Source organism: Anastrepha ludens, chromosome 5 (assembly GCF_028408465.1).
Source record: "Anastrepha ludens isolate Willacy chromosome 5, idAnaLude1.1, whole genome shotgun sequence".
Classification (NCBI taxonomy): Eukaryota; Metazoa; Arthropoda; class Insecta; order Diptera; family Tephritidae; genus Anastrepha; species Anastrepha ludens.
Window position 1 is genome coordinate 112107399 of NC_071501.1, and position 15274 is coordinate 112122672.

Below are 15274 nucleotides of genomic sequence, written 5' to 3' on the forward strand. Positions count from 1 at the left end.
AAGAGAAGCTTTCATATAAAAAATACTCATTAAAACACAAAGTCAGTGCTATGCTTACGAAAATAAAACTATAAAAATAAAATAAAAAATGTATGTGAAATTTTGAGCTTTTGCACTTTTTACTCATTTTACACTCTAAGTATTTGCATTTTAAACATTGCAGTAAACTCAAAGAACACAGAATGCAAATAAAAGCGAAATTATGACAAAACCATGTTGATGAGTTTAAAATTTATTTGAGACAATGCCCTAGAAAGCAGATACATTTCTTGATTGGCATGATAGCTGCGCTCCGGTGAACGAAAGCCATCTACTGCTTCAAAATTACAACTTTTTATCTTCGGTTTAGAAAGGACCGAAATAATAGAGCGGTTTGATGCCAATCGATGGTTGTTGTTGTTACTGTAGTAGCAAAAATATTTCCCATACTTGTACGGGGAGTGCAAGTCGTGGAGTGACAGTTCTTGGCCGAATATATAGTAAATCCGGGTCGTTCCGATAACGTAGAACCGACTGTCGGGGGGAACGGCTTATCGATGGTCGAACTGTTTCCAGTAACAGAAGCAGAAAATTCGTTAGAGCAGAATATGTTGTCATGAATTTTAAAACATGTTTTCCATTACATCACATTATAGATTTCTATCCACGCAAGGAATAGGACTCGCACAGCATCGATCACACGACTGTCGGTTCTACGTAACCGGAGCGACCGGATTTATATGCGGCCAAGGACTGTCACTTCAGCAGCGTTTCCCGTATACTCGTATATATGTGCAAAGTTTATGCTGCTACAACAGTAACTCGCACAGCATTATCAATTCGTTAGAGAAATATTCTATACTATTAACCCAGGATATACAAATATCGCGCAAGATGACGATTTGTTTAAATAACTTTCACTTTCTCTTTTGAAATAACTAACCCAAATTGTGTTCGAAACTATTTTAATCTGATAGAATACATATGCAGATACGAAAAATCAAATTTTGAGCGGAACGTAATTAAGTATAAGTTGTTGTTGTTGTAGCAGTTCCTAGGCCCTGCCAGTGCAGCGCAGTCACCGATCGTCATCGAAGGGTAGTGCCAGTAGTTTCTTTTTACACTTTTTTCTGGAAACAATCATTTATTTATTTATTTTTAATGAAGTTATATTTCTAAGCCATTGCTTAACTTATCTTACAGCTAACATGAAACATCACATAACAATAAGTCTAAATACAAAAAGTTATACCTAAAATTAAAGATAAGGCTCATAATAAATAAGCATTTCTTGACAATGTGGAAATTTAGGAAAATTATGCCTACAATACTTAGTTAATTTTAAGCCGGCACAATTAAAATTGTGAACTTCTGAAACCGCAAGATGCTACCTGTCATTTCGGTTCCTGCCCATGCGTTGCCATCGATTGCCAGAATTAATTCTTATCACTTGCATCTTCGTCATCATCTTCCGTATCAATTGCAGTTTCGTCATCATCTTCCTCGTCATCAGTAGAATCATCCTCCGATAATGTTGGCCTATTGGGATTTCTCACTATTAATTCATCACCATTCGTTTCTCCATCACTTTCTATATCGAATTGGTCGGGTTCATGCTTTTTACTAAACTGTTCAGGCCATACACCAGCCCTACTGTATTCTTTTATATGCTGTGGAGTGAGGATTTTACATATTTCCACCTTTACTTTATTACCCTCTTCGATTGGTTCCACCAGCACATAGTCACCACGCCCGATCCATACATTCCGACGAAACTTATTTGGCATGGATGCCAAGATATTCTCAGAGTCCGGCGTTCCACGTTCAACTTCGTGCAGATTGTTCCCGCGACATTTAACCACACGCATTATTTGTTGTTTCTCTGTGGGCAAATCGAAATTGTCCTCCATCATTTCCTTCAGCACGTGCTTGCGGCGTAATTCGATTGACATTTTTGATTGATTGCTGGAAGGAGAGAAAATATTATTGTACACTAATCCGATGCAGTGCGGCCAAGAAGCCCTAATACCTTGTATTCAAAATTCCAACTTGATCCTATTTCTTGATTGTTGATTTTCTATGAAATGTTTTTCTTTTGCGTGTACTTTGGCGAAATCCAGCGAAAACTAAAGCATAAATAAAAGGCGAATTGAGTATTGGTTTTGACAGCTGATTTTGCGGGCGTTGCCACAGCAAGAAAAAAATCGTTGAGAAAAAAGGAAGATGCTAGAATACAAGGCTGTGCCTTCCGAATAGGGGAATTAATTTTTTATGAAGTGGAAGAACACGCGAAAATAATGGAAACAACCAAACACAAGAAATTTTACACACACACAACCATTTTCTTGCCACGGCGTTTTCCGCATAAAAAGGCAAACAAACTGCATTTGGAGGCTTTATATTAATTTTTACTTCACAATTTAATACATGGCATTTCGTTTTCATTATTTTGGTAAGTTAAAATCTCACAAAATCACAATATTACTAAGCCATTCACTGAATTTTCACAAACATGTAATTTTTCCTCATTTTTTTGCTTTGTATTGCAAAGGGAGCTGACGACAGACTTGTCAAAATCGCGAAAAGTAAAGTAACTATTTTGGCAAGACGCCACCTGTGGTACTCAATTCGCCTCGAACAAGGTTTTGCATAATGTTCAAAACAAAATTGCAGCGGACAGCGGGTTACGGTTTGACAGATGATGAGCAGCTGATTTAAGTCAGTCGGATAATTCGGTTGGTTAAACACAATTATGTCGGGACGGCTTACAGCTGACCAAAGCGCATTCATTAAATGTGGTGGTACTAGACCACCAACAATTTTTTTTTACGTTTGATTGCTAAAGAAAAGTATTGGCAATGTAGAAAACAAAGAATGAATTCGGCTGGTTTCATTCTGGGCTGACAGCACATGGACACGGCGAAAGAAACAAGAAATCAGCTTTATTTGTGAAGCAAAAATCGTGTGCTATATTTGTGAAGCAACTCGTTGAATCTTATTTTTAGCAAAAAAAAAAAAAAAAACAACTCCTTTTTTAAACTATTGATCATTTGCAGATTTTCTTTCACAAACCGCATATAGTTTTCATGTTATTTGCTTGTTAACAAATAAATATTCATCAAGTAATCAGAAAAGCAGCCTTGAGTCTTCAACTCGGCAGAGAAAATAGAAATTAATCTAACCGATGAACATGATTCAATAATAAAAGGTTTGCTCATAAGCAGCCAAGGTGGATTTAATAAGGTGACAGCATTCACCCAGCTGAATTTTTCGCCGTAGGTATGGCTTACGTCAAAATGATATGCTTTGTTTGTATGTATTGGTATGTTTACATTCGTATGTTTACATTTGCTTACTGATTTTGACATGATGCTTGCACCAAACGCAACAACAAATACATGTAGGGTTTTACTTATATGTGTTTGCTGTCACCTGTAATAAATTCGCCTTGTAAGCAGCTTTCTAGGTTCCTCTTGACAAATCGGCTCCCTTAGCAAGACACTGGGTTGCTAACTCTAGAAATTTAGAGTAAAAGTGGAGGAAAAGTAAAATATGTGCTTATGAGCAAGAACTTGCTCGGTATGTCCAGGACCAATATGGACCACGATATGGAGTACATCCGGAGATACCGCTTAAATCAGATTATCATAGAGGGGGCTATGAGTGTAAAAGATGAACATTTTGACAACCTGAGGCCGATGCCTTTCAAATATAGGCTGCGAAAGTACTCACTAGATTGTTTTAAGAATATAAAACTTACTAACAAGAGTTCATTTTATAATATAATATGTAATTACTCACAGCCTCCGAACGACATATGGTTTTCTATGAAGAACTTTTTCATGACAGAAATACACTCAGAGGTTTATTATTGCCTATCGAGGGGCGATAGCTAACAATAATTTTTATCATTTGGTAATTCGTGCCCGGGGTTTCAAATTCGTGCACCTCCGAATGAAATAATCATGACTTGGCGGTCAAGACTCCAAACTTGCGTGGGCAAAGCATATTGAAATAAGGCATAAAGTTTGTTTTTAGTCAACAAAATTTATGATAAATCCATTTCTTCCATGAAAGTATTCATTAGGGTCATAATGCTTAGGTAACAAATTAACGTCATCCGCGAACAGTTTTCAGTTTAAAAATTAATTCATAAAATATAATTCTGGGACTATTTTTATTTATAATTTTTACCAAAAAGGTATTTAATTTTTCCACTTTCTTCGCCGTTCTTAAATGCGACCTTTTGTAAGGGAGTGCCAGAATTCTAATGTCACAAGTGAGCAAACCTTTAATAATTGAATCATGCCGATGACGAGAGAACCGTCCCCGCCACCATAGATGACCCCGCCATAATTCTGCGCAACGTGTTAGAACTTTGACAGCGGGTGCAGGCAGCCAGTTACCCGTTGTCCATTGCTATTATGTTAAGCACATACGCGTTTTAAAAAGTTCTTTGCAGATATGCAATATTATTTTCTTATGTGCTACAATTTATATTTCGGATCATGGCCGTATCTAGAGCTTCAAGCATAAACTGCTTAGCAATCAAATTGTAAGGCAATTCCTATACTGCCTCCTGCACCAAAAGCTCTCATTAAACACCCATATATGTATGTTCGCAAAAGTCTTCCAAGCTATCTGTGAACGAAAATACTGAATAAATATTGATTCTCTATCGACACTCACTAAACAAGCATAACATTGCCGGACAAGAGGACCCAAGTTAGATGATTAAGGGAAAGCTCAGTTGAAATCGTAGCTTTCGCATACTGAGACGTGTGGTTGGCTAATCTGCTTCCCTCTGAATCTGATGCAGCTATGTCACAATAGCTCTTGATACGATGACTAAGTGCAGCGCGTATCATCAAAATGCTCCATCACGTCAGGATTTTTGGTAAATGAAGCCTAAAAGGTCAAAAAATGGCCATTTTAGCCATTTTTGATAATTTTTTTTGGGTTAGAAATTTTTTTTTTTCAATTTTCGACGAAAAGGTTGCGTAGTACAACTCTTTAGCTTTAAAACCCATTTTTTTAAATTATTGTACGATTTTAAAAAAAAAAGTTATGACATTTTGAAATTAACAGTTTCAGTTACGCCAATAGACGTTATACCCAACGTATACGTCCCATTATGTAAGGACAATTAACGCAGCCGATGCTTTACGTTAGATACACAACTTGAAAAACAATGAAACAGTCTCGAATCTGAAATTCCTCGGAACAGCTCAATATGCTAAGGATAGGTTAGCCTATTAAAATTAATTAATATTACATAATTAAATATACCCAATGTTTTCTCCATGCATACTTACAATACACATTAATTGTACACATACACAAAAACGTGTTTTGAATCCGCTATACAACCATACTTTATAGGGTTACACCCACATACAGTGAAAAATAAAAAGTAACACAGGTTGAATTTTAATGTACAGAATAAAATTCATTTAATTTTTATTTTATATTTTATTTACTTATAAATAACACTAATTATTTTATACTAATTACTTTTATACTAATTATTTTATATACTTGTAAAGCGTAACATGTAAATTTAGTCTATTTAAATGTTGATTTGAACAAGTCTATGTATGTCCATTTCTTTCACCAGGCATCCGATAAGGTACTGTGGCAATCACAATCACGACCCGTCTCCACAATGCTTTAATACGTTTATACTGCAAGTGTAGCGTACACTTTGCTGCCAACAACAAATCAACGTTCAGCTTGTAGTCTCACATTCGCTCGGTACTGCCACAATTGCCAGTCGGTTCGCAAAGTCTCGTGTTTGCCACAATATCTTTATAGTATTTATGCATGGCGAAATCTATCATCCTTGGTCCTTATGTAGGTAACTATTGTTCCGATCGTCTTTGCAGGTTTTTATGCTGGAAATGATGTTCCCGGTGCCAATTTTGTTTGTTTTGTTTAGAACGCGCATTCTCATTATATGTCCATGTTTCCCAGCTGCGCATTTAGCACATCCTCATCGTCAACGATAATATTGTCATATGTGGTCTGCGTACAAACGTCTTTTCGCACATCCTCATCCTCAGCGTCAACGGTAATGTTGTCATATGTGGTCTGCGTACAAACGTCTTTTCGCACATCCTCATCCTCAGCGTCAACGGTAATGTTGTCATATGTGGTCTGCGTACAAACGTCTTTTCGCACATCCTCATCCTCAGCGTCAACGGTAATGTTGTCATATGTGGTCTGCGACCAAACGTCAACCATCATAGGGTTTCCACTGTAGTTTTCCAGTCGGTCCTTCGCCAATTCATACCAAGCATTTAAATCGTAAGGGGTATTGTCGTCCAAGTCAAGAAAGTTTTTTGCATACTCGTATAGAGTCTGCGGATAGACTGATGCAATGGGCTAGGGAGTAGAGAGATGAATTATCAGTTAAAAATTAAATGTTGCACTCAGATTCTTATATTTATGCAGTTTTTTAGAATTCACTTGATCAGGTGTATGGGTATAACTTTATAACAAGAAGTTTTTCAGTAATCACAGTTTCTTAAATTTTATTCTTAAGTTAAGTACATTGAAAAACTATTTTTTTTCTAAACTTACCGTTTCATTATTATCCATTCTTTGAGGATGACTGCGTACTAGAGAAAATAAATTTTAAAATTGATATTGCGAGCCGGTTGCACTTCGTTTGCCCTGAGCGAACGTTCTGTCAGAAATAGATCTTGTTCAGCGGTTAATTTATATGTATTTGTAAGGATGTTTTTCGTACTCTTAAATAAGGGTAGGTAAAAATTAATATAATTCTAATGCGCTGCGACCTTCTCCTATTGCCACCGCATATGTATGCATATGCATACATACATACATAAATGTACGGATGTCGCCAAACCCTCTCTGAACATCAGCTGGATTATATGACTGAACAGCGTACGGTAAATGTACGTACGTATGTATGTAGAATGGATATGTAAATACATACTCAAAGGAAGGCAGCAACTCAAAATATCCTTCCTTGAGTTGGTATAACCGGTTTGAGTTGAGCCATTGAGTAAGTAGTAGTGTTGAAAATGAAAGACATCTACTATTGTGAATGGGAACTTGGGAAATGCAGCAACAAAGTACTCAAGGTGGATTTAATAAGGTGACAGCATTCACCCAGCTGAATTTTTCGCCGTAGGTATGGCTTACGTCAAAATGATATGCTTTGTTTGTATGTATTGGTATGTTTACATTCGTATGTTTACATTTGCTTGCTGATTTTGACATGATGCTTGCACCAAACGCAACAACAAATACATGTAGGGTTTTACTTATATGTGTTTGCTGTCACCTGTAATAAATTCGCCTTGAAAGTACTGTTTCGGACTCACAACAACCCTGCACTGTATTTGCAACTTCCGCAAATACCACTACAGGTAGGTAGGTAGCGTGGTTGTCATAAAGACACACTTAGACCTTTCGCAGGTCCATTGTGATACCACTGGAGCTTATCCTTACCCTACGTGTTCCTTTTCAAACCATCCGGTAGCTTTAATAAACGAGCAGAGCTTCGTTAGTTTTAGATGGGCTATGTCCGCTATATCGGTTAAAAATGCTGTATCAAGAGTGCGCAGCCTTCTCATAGCTAAGCCTTCACACTCACATAAAAGGTGTCTGACTGTTTCCTCTTCTTCTGCATTAAGACAGCTTCTACAGAAATCGAGGTACGGGAGTCCTAACCTTCTAGCGTGGCTGCCTATTCAACAATGACCAGTTAATACACCTATCATTTTTCTTATAGCTTCTCTGTTAAATCTTAGCAAGATCTTCGATCGACCGCTGTTCCAGTTCGGCCATGTCTGTCTGCTTAGTTCGCATGTTGTGAGGTTTTGCCAGATTGTATTTACCTTTTTGATGGTTTCCCTGTCTATAAGTAATTTACAAGTGGCTATAGGCATGGGTATCAGCGCCTTATCCGGTTCGAGATCGAGCGTTGTAACGGTTCGTGCAAGTTCATCCGCCTTGCAGTTTCCTGCTATATTCCTGTGGCCTGGCACCCAGATAAGGTGCACTTTGTAGCACTTAGATACGTCATTTAGTAGTTTAAAACATTCTAGAACTGTTTTTGACGAGCGCGTTTTTGATTCAAGCGGTTTTATTGCCGCTTGACTGTCCGAGTAAATGAAGACTTCATTTGTGGATAATACTCTCGTTTTTATTTCTGTAAGTCCCTCTTTTATGGCAGTGACTTCCGCCTGGAATACACTGCAATGGTCAGGTAGGCGAAATGATTGGCATACTCCGAGTTTATCGGAGTAAACCCCTTCACCTACTTTGTTGTCCAGTTTTTAGCCATCTGTGTAGATGTTTAAATTATTTTTCTTAACAATAAGCCCGTTATCCCATTCCTCTTTGGAAGGAAATACTGTGACAAAGCATTTATTTAAATTGATGTTCTTGGTCTCACAGAAATCCGTTGTGCCAGGAATGCAGGGGAGTTTTTCTAAAATTGAAGAGTGCCCTTTGATTCGTTCGGAGTAGGCCGATTTCTCTTAGTCTGAGAGCTGCTTTGGCAGCTGTTTGCTTACCGAATTGCTCTATTGGTAAAATATTAAGCATAATATTTAGTGCATCTGTGGGTGTGGTCCTAAGGGCAGATGCAAAGACTGGCCATTCTTTGTACATGTACCATGGTGCTTTTAATGTATGACTTATCTAAAGCCGGCCACCATACTAATATGCCGTATGTTAGGATTGGTCTGACAATTGCTGTGTAAAGCCAATGCACGATAGATGGAGAGAGACCCCAACTTAGTCCTATCAGCTGTTTACAAGAGTAGAGTGCTATTGTCGCCTTTTTTACTCTATCTTCGACATTTGCCTTCCAAGTTAGTTTTCGGTCTAGTATTAGACCTAAGTAGCGGGCCTCATCACTAAATGACAGTGCCGTTCCACCTAGAGTCGGGGGAGCTATATTTGGAATTTTATGTTTCCTGGTGAATAGGATGAGTTCAGTTTTATTGGGGTTGACGCTTAGCCCATTTGCTTTTGACCAGTTTTCAACCATGTTTAGTAAATCTTGCATGACTTCTCTAAGTGTATTGGGAAATTTCCTTCTTACTACCATTGCAACATCGTCCGCATATGCTACGACGTGTTGTCCTCTCCCCTCTAGGCTCTTTAGCAAGGAGTTTAGTGCCAGCACCCATAGGAGAGGGGACAGCACACCGCCTTGAGGTGTTCCTCTGCTAACTTTTTTCTTGATCTCTGAGGTCCCTAGGGTTGCGATCACAAATCTGCTCAAGATCATCATGATGAACTCAACCAGAGCGCCAGAGATCCCGAAATCCGTCAGTGCCTTTATTATGATATCCGGTAGGATGTTGTTGAACGCGCCCTCGATATCAAGGAAGGCTACCAGTGTGAATTCTTTATTATAAATTGAAATTGAAATTGAACAACAAGTGTTAATATATGTATGTATATGAGGGCAGACCAATTAGTTCTTGAAAAATATAACCAATTTTTTTATTTTTTTATTTTACGGGTAATTCGGAAAAAAGGTCCATGAAAGTAAAGCTCTAAAATGGAGTTCGAGCCTTCTTATTTTTCATTTTACAAACAATTGTTTCTTTTTTGCGATAATTATTTGGAAAAAAATAAGTAGACAATTCCGCCCCCGAAACTAATTCGCTTATATTTATTAAGAAAAAGTCCATCCGCCCTACTATACACTCATGATTGTTTTGTGTTTGTAATACTCATAAGCATTCATGTTCCGAAACTATTGTTCGCCTATGCTCACTCACTTCTATAGAATTACAAAAACCGTTTTTGAACAGATACAACACAGCAGTTGTTGTTGTAGCAGCATACACAATCCCGATACATATACTGGGAATGCTGCTGAAATGACAGTCCTTGGCCGGAATAAATACGGGTCGTTCCGGTTACGCAGACTGTCGTGGGAAGTCATAACTATTGCCATAGCTGTTGCCGTATCTGTATGAATTCTCTCGCTTTTGTGCTACAAGATGTCCACACATGTTGTTCAGGTCGAGTTCTTACTGCGTTGCTGCGATTTCAATGAAACATGTACAGGAGAACACACACATATACAAATTTCTTCAAAGAGCATGTTAACAACAAAGCGGCAACAAAAAAGCAGAGCACTTTGACAATCAAGGCGCACAATCGCAAAATCAGCTGCTCTGACACTGGTCTAGAGATGTGAAGCAGCAACCAAATACACGCCAATGTTGTTTTGACCTGCTATTCTATAGTATACCTGGTTATGTGGCTTGGGCCTTAACAATTCAGATTAAAGAGCGGGGCTATTATATTGAAAACACATGCAAGCCGTGATAGAGTCCCAGTCCTTTTTCAAATAAATTTTTCCACACTTCCTCCTCCTCCCTCATTCTTTGGAATTGAAAGAAATGGTACCTGTCCCAGCCACGGGTTTTTTGCAAAAGTAACAAAGTTTTCTGTGCGCTTTGCTTGGCTTTTGTTTTTAAATAAAATTGTTTTTGAAATATTGAGAGGTTTAATTTTCAGAGAGGGTAGACAAAAAAATTCACACCTTATCTTTTGTGCCAGGAACAAAATAGGCTGCCATGCGAGTCTGGCATTCTTTATAAATTCGCTTTAGTGAGGGGCTGGACAAGTCACTCAGTCAGTAGACCATTGTACTACACCCGGATAGATATCAGTAGAAAGAATAGAGATAGGAAAGATAAAAGGTGGATGGTAAAAACGGATAAATTAGTTTGAGGTCAGTCTTCCACAAATCTCTTGGATTCATTGATGAATTTTAAGAGTCCGGAAGAGGAAGAGTATTAACTCTGTCCATACTCAGTGTATCGCTACCCAATATCCTAAGTCTGATTCCGGAAAATGCAGGACAGCTACAGAGAAAATGCTCTGCAGTGTCGTCATTCTCAAGACAGGATAGGCATATCGGGCTGTCCACGATCCCCATGGTAGTCATATGCTGACCACAGACTTTGTGCCCTGTGATTACACCCACCAGTACTCTCAGGTCCTTCCTGCTGAGTTTTAGGGAAAGGTCGCTGTTTTCCTGTTTGGTTCTTTCACAAAGCACTTGGCTACTCTGCACGAGTTCAACTCAGACCAACGACCTCTGTGGGTAGACCTCATGAAGTCCTCAATCCATAGTTGAATCGATGCGGAATTGACACCTAGGCCTAGTGGCATACTTGCAGAGCCTTTATTTGCCAATTTATCAGTTAACTCGCTCCCTGCAATACCACAATGTCCAGGCACCCAAATAAGACTAACTTTGTTCTGCTTGCAACACTATTCAGTTTTGTCTTATATTCACCGACTAACTTCGAAGAGAAGCGTGGGTTAGCAAGGCTGTCAGTGCAGCTTGACTGTCACTATAAATTCCAATACTGTTGCCCCGCCACTTTTTCTCAATTTGCCAGTACGCCACATTCAAGATGGCATAGACTTCCGTAAGGAATACCGTGGCCATCTGTCCTATGGCATAGGAGTACTTAGTGTCTTCATCTAAGTACCATCCAGATCCGCTTCCTTCACTGGTTTTGTATCCGTCGGTGTAGAAAGTCTTCTGATATCCCGTTAATAGATTCTCTGGACTTAACCATTGATCTCTATCTGGGATCAAAACATCATACTTCCTACCGAAGCTAACGACAGGCACCTGATTGTCCACCGGCATTGAGAACAGTGTGCACCGCTCTCACAACTGGTGGTATATCTGACAGTGGCCAGTGCTTACTTCATTTTCCCATCCTCCGTTTAACTGTACGCCGCCTTCATTGCTTCCTTTCGAATTTGAAGGTCTAGAGATTGGCACTCATGGCACCTGTGATACCCAAGCACACACTTCTCTGTAGCCTGTTTAGAGGTTTTACTCTGGAATTAACCATTGTGGCTTTCCACCATACTACAGAGGCGTATGTGATAATGGGTCTAATCAGGGAGATGTATAGCCAGTGTACTATCTCTTACACTGCCAGAAGACTTTTAGTGTTCGAGAGACCTTCTGCTCGACGTGCTTCTTCCAGGTAAGCTTACTGTCTAGGATTACACCTAAATATTAAACCTCAGAAGACAGTTGCAGTGTTACCCCTTTGCGTTTCCTAGTGAAAAGCACTAAGATTCTTTTTGTAGGATTCAAAAAAAATCACGCACCAACCCATTCGGCTACGGCGGCCGCAGCACTACTCAATCTTATTTAGAGTTACCTGCATTTTAGCATATAACCGCTCACACACGGCACTCCCTTTATGCCTTTACATGCGTATGTTTCCACAGCTAAAATTCTAAACTTAGCGACTATAGAAACAAAATACAGTCATAGACGCAGTCGCAGCGGTCATGATTCTTTTAGTAGCGGCGGTACTGAACAGTTGCACATATTGTGTAGCACAACAAAAACAAATTCATTCTATATTCGAGCTCATATTTCTAGGAGCAAAGTACTTTCATTCATTACACAAACGCACTGGGTACGCTTGAGTCGCCCTTATGCCAATTTTTTTCAACAATGACAAAAATCTATGTACATACATATGTACAATACCCAATCCGAGTGATATTTTTTATTTGCTTATTTTATCATCTAAGGAATTTCTGAGGAATTCAATTCTACCCTATCCATTCTACAGATCCATAAGTTGGTTGTCAAAAAATGCCCGAACTGCATAATCTGATTCCAAGACGCTCTTTTATGTAACATTGTTGCATAAAAAATGATTAAATTTCATAGAAAACCATATCAAAAAGTCTAAGAAACTACATAAAAATACAGATATTTTTCAAAATATAAAGCAAAAGTATACTTAGTCCTGCCATAAGTTATGTTACAAGTTATAGATATAAAATTATAGTACTTTTTAATTTAATCGAGTAAATTAGAAAAGAAAAAATTTTAAATTTCATTTGAAATGATCATCATTTGCTTTTCCACAAGCCTTCAATTTATTAGGCCACTCAGCTACTGTAGCACTCACGGTTTCCATGGATATTGACGTAGCTGCTCGGACCAAAGATTGTTTGAGACTCTCCAAATCTCTGTGAGGTCTTCGCTAGCCCATGTTCTCAAACTCAGACCACAAACTGCAGTACAATGGATTCAGATTTACACTTCCAGTCGGCCAATCGTCTGCGGTTATGAGCCCTGGGATATTGCTTCACCATGCCTTCTAAGACATCCTTCTGGTACACTTTTTCCTCGGTCTTAACCACTTTTTCGCAGAAATGAAGATCTTCTACGCCTTTACAAGACGCTCCCCACCAAACCACTACGTACCAAACCATTGAACCCTTGGAACAAGATTTTTTGTGTCTTTAGAAGATAGATTTATAGATTTTGTCGTTTTGCTTATTAAAATCGCCTTCAACAGTGAAAGTTTTCTCATCTCTGAAAAGAATAATTTCATGACCATTGACCGCGTGCCACCGAAGAAGCTGCTTGCATCAGCCGAGTCTAATTTTCTTCGAGCGCGTTGTCAAAAGATGACCAGTTGCGCAACGAAAGGTTTTCATGTGGAGATCATCTCTAATTAGTCTTGACATGGATCTGACCGATACATTCAATTCCCTGGATATGATTTTCTGCTTTCTAAGACGTTTTCTGCGAATTTTTTTCAAACGGCTTTTGAGGATACACTGGTGCGAGCCACTCGTGGACGACCACTTCTTTTTCAGTCTGTCACTTCAGACGTTTGGGATAAACGATTGATCGTGCGGCAAACAAAGTAAGTTTTTTCAGCAATTCGTTAATTTCACTTGCACTTTTACCACACTTTTGTAATCCAATCACTGCAATGCGATTTTCCTTAGCTCCCCACTCCATTATTAACAAGCGAAATTTGCCTCGAAACTGAGTATAATTTATGAGTAGACAATGCATACGAACAAAAGCAAAAATAAAGGAACTTTTTTCTGTGACATTGTTCTCTCCGTACGCACTGAAAGATTTGTCACAGAATTTATGGTAAGATTAAGTCCAAATGTACTTTCTTAGCAAAAGTGTTATCATTTTTTGTGAGTGTTAATTTACCGAAATTAGGGTGGTTCGTTATTTTTGGCCAAAAAATTAAGTTCAAATTTAAAATTTTATTTTTCCGGCTAACTTCACTTTTATTTCTGGCCCTTTATTTTGCAAAAATTAGGCTGGTACGTTATTTTTTACAAACAAAAAAAATTAAAGTTAAAAAAAAAAATTAAAATTCTAATTTAATTTTTTAGTATTTTTTTTAATAAAAATTTTAACTTTTATTTTTCCGGTTAACTGAATTTTTATTTTAGGCTTTTTATTTTGCTGACATTAGGGTGGTAAGTTATTTTTGACCGAAAAAATTAAGTTGAAATTTGAAATTTTATTTTTCCGTTCAACTAAATTTTTATTTTGACCGCAAAATTTTAAATTCAAAATCAAATTTTAACTTTTATTTTTCCGGCCAACGTAACTTTTATTTTAATGGCATTAGGGTGGTACGTTACATTTGACCGAAAATTTGGTTAAAGTTTAATATTTAATTTTTCTGCTCAACTTAACTTTCATTTTAGGCTTTTTCTTTTGCTGGAATTAGGGTGGCGCGATATATTTGACCGACAATTAAGTTCAAATTTAAAAATTTAATTTTTCTTAACTTTTGTTTTTGACTGAAAAGAACTACGGAAAAGCTGACATTAGGGCGACGTGTTATTTTTGACAAAAAAAATTAAATTAACTTTATTTTCCTAGTTAACTTAGCTTTTATTTTTAACCGAAAAAATAACACTCAAATTTTAAATTTTTTTAGGCCTTTTGTTCACTGACATTATGGTGGTATGTTAAATTTAAATCTTATTTTTCCACTCAACTTAACTTTTATTTCGAAAATTTTAAATTCAAGATCATATTTTAAAATTTTAATAATTTTCCGGTCAACTTAACTTATACGAGTATTTTTGGCCTTTTATTTTACTGACATTAGGGCGGCACGTTACATGTGATCGAAAATTAGGTTAAAATTTAAGATTTTATTTTGCCGCTCAACTTAACTTTCGTTGTACGCTTTTTCTTTTGCTGACATTAGGGTGATACATTATTTTTTTTTTACCGAAAAAATAAAATTCAAGCTTTAACTTTTATTTTTCTGGTCAACTTAACTTTTATTTTTGACTGAAAAAACAACTGAAAAACTGACGTTAGGGTGTTATTTTTGGCAAAAAAACAAATCAAATTAACTCTTATTTTCCCGGTTAACTTAACATCTATTTTTGACCGATAAAATAACATTCAAATCTTAACTTTTATTTTTGGCCTTATACAAAAGATAAAATTTGAATTTTA

At 37.4% G+C, this 15274-nt stretch overlaps 2 protein-coding genes across 2 annotated transcripts; both read right to left on the minus strand.

Annotated features, from left to right (window-relative positions):
• Window positions 1–1370: 1370 nt before the first annotated feature.
• LOC128863162 (probable RNA-binding protein EIF1AD) lies at window positions 1371–2100 on the minus strand. Its single transcript, XM_054102156.1, has 2 exons — window positions 2009–2100; window positions 1371–1944 (listed from the first exon to the last, which is right to left on the minus strand). Exon 2 carries the CDS (start codon window positions 1929–1931, stop codon window positions 1416–1418), a length of 516 nt encoding a protein of 171 aa, XP_053958131.1. The 5' UTR covers window positions 1932–1944; window positions 2009–2100; the 3' UTR covers window positions 1371–1415.
• Window positions 2101–5485: 3385 nt separating this feature from the next.
• On the minus strand, window positions 5486–6683 carry LOC128864257 (uncharacterized). The gene is made up of 2 exons (XM_054103831.1): window positions 6562–6683; window positions 5486–6363 (listed from the first exon to the last, which is right to left on the minus strand). Exons 1-2 carry the CDS (start codon window positions 6577–6579, stop codon window positions 5932–5934), a joined length of 450 nt encoding a protein of 149 aa, XP_053959806.1. The 5' UTR covers window positions 6580–6683; the 3' UTR covers window positions 5486–5931.
• Window positions 6684–15274: the final 8591 nt, after the last annotated feature.

What these genes read in the sequence shown, in the direction of transcription:
- LOC128863162 (XM_054102156.1), bottom strand. Translation starts at nt 1,931, where the DNA reads ATGTCAATCGAATTACGCCGCAAGCACGTGCTGAAGGAAATGATGGAG.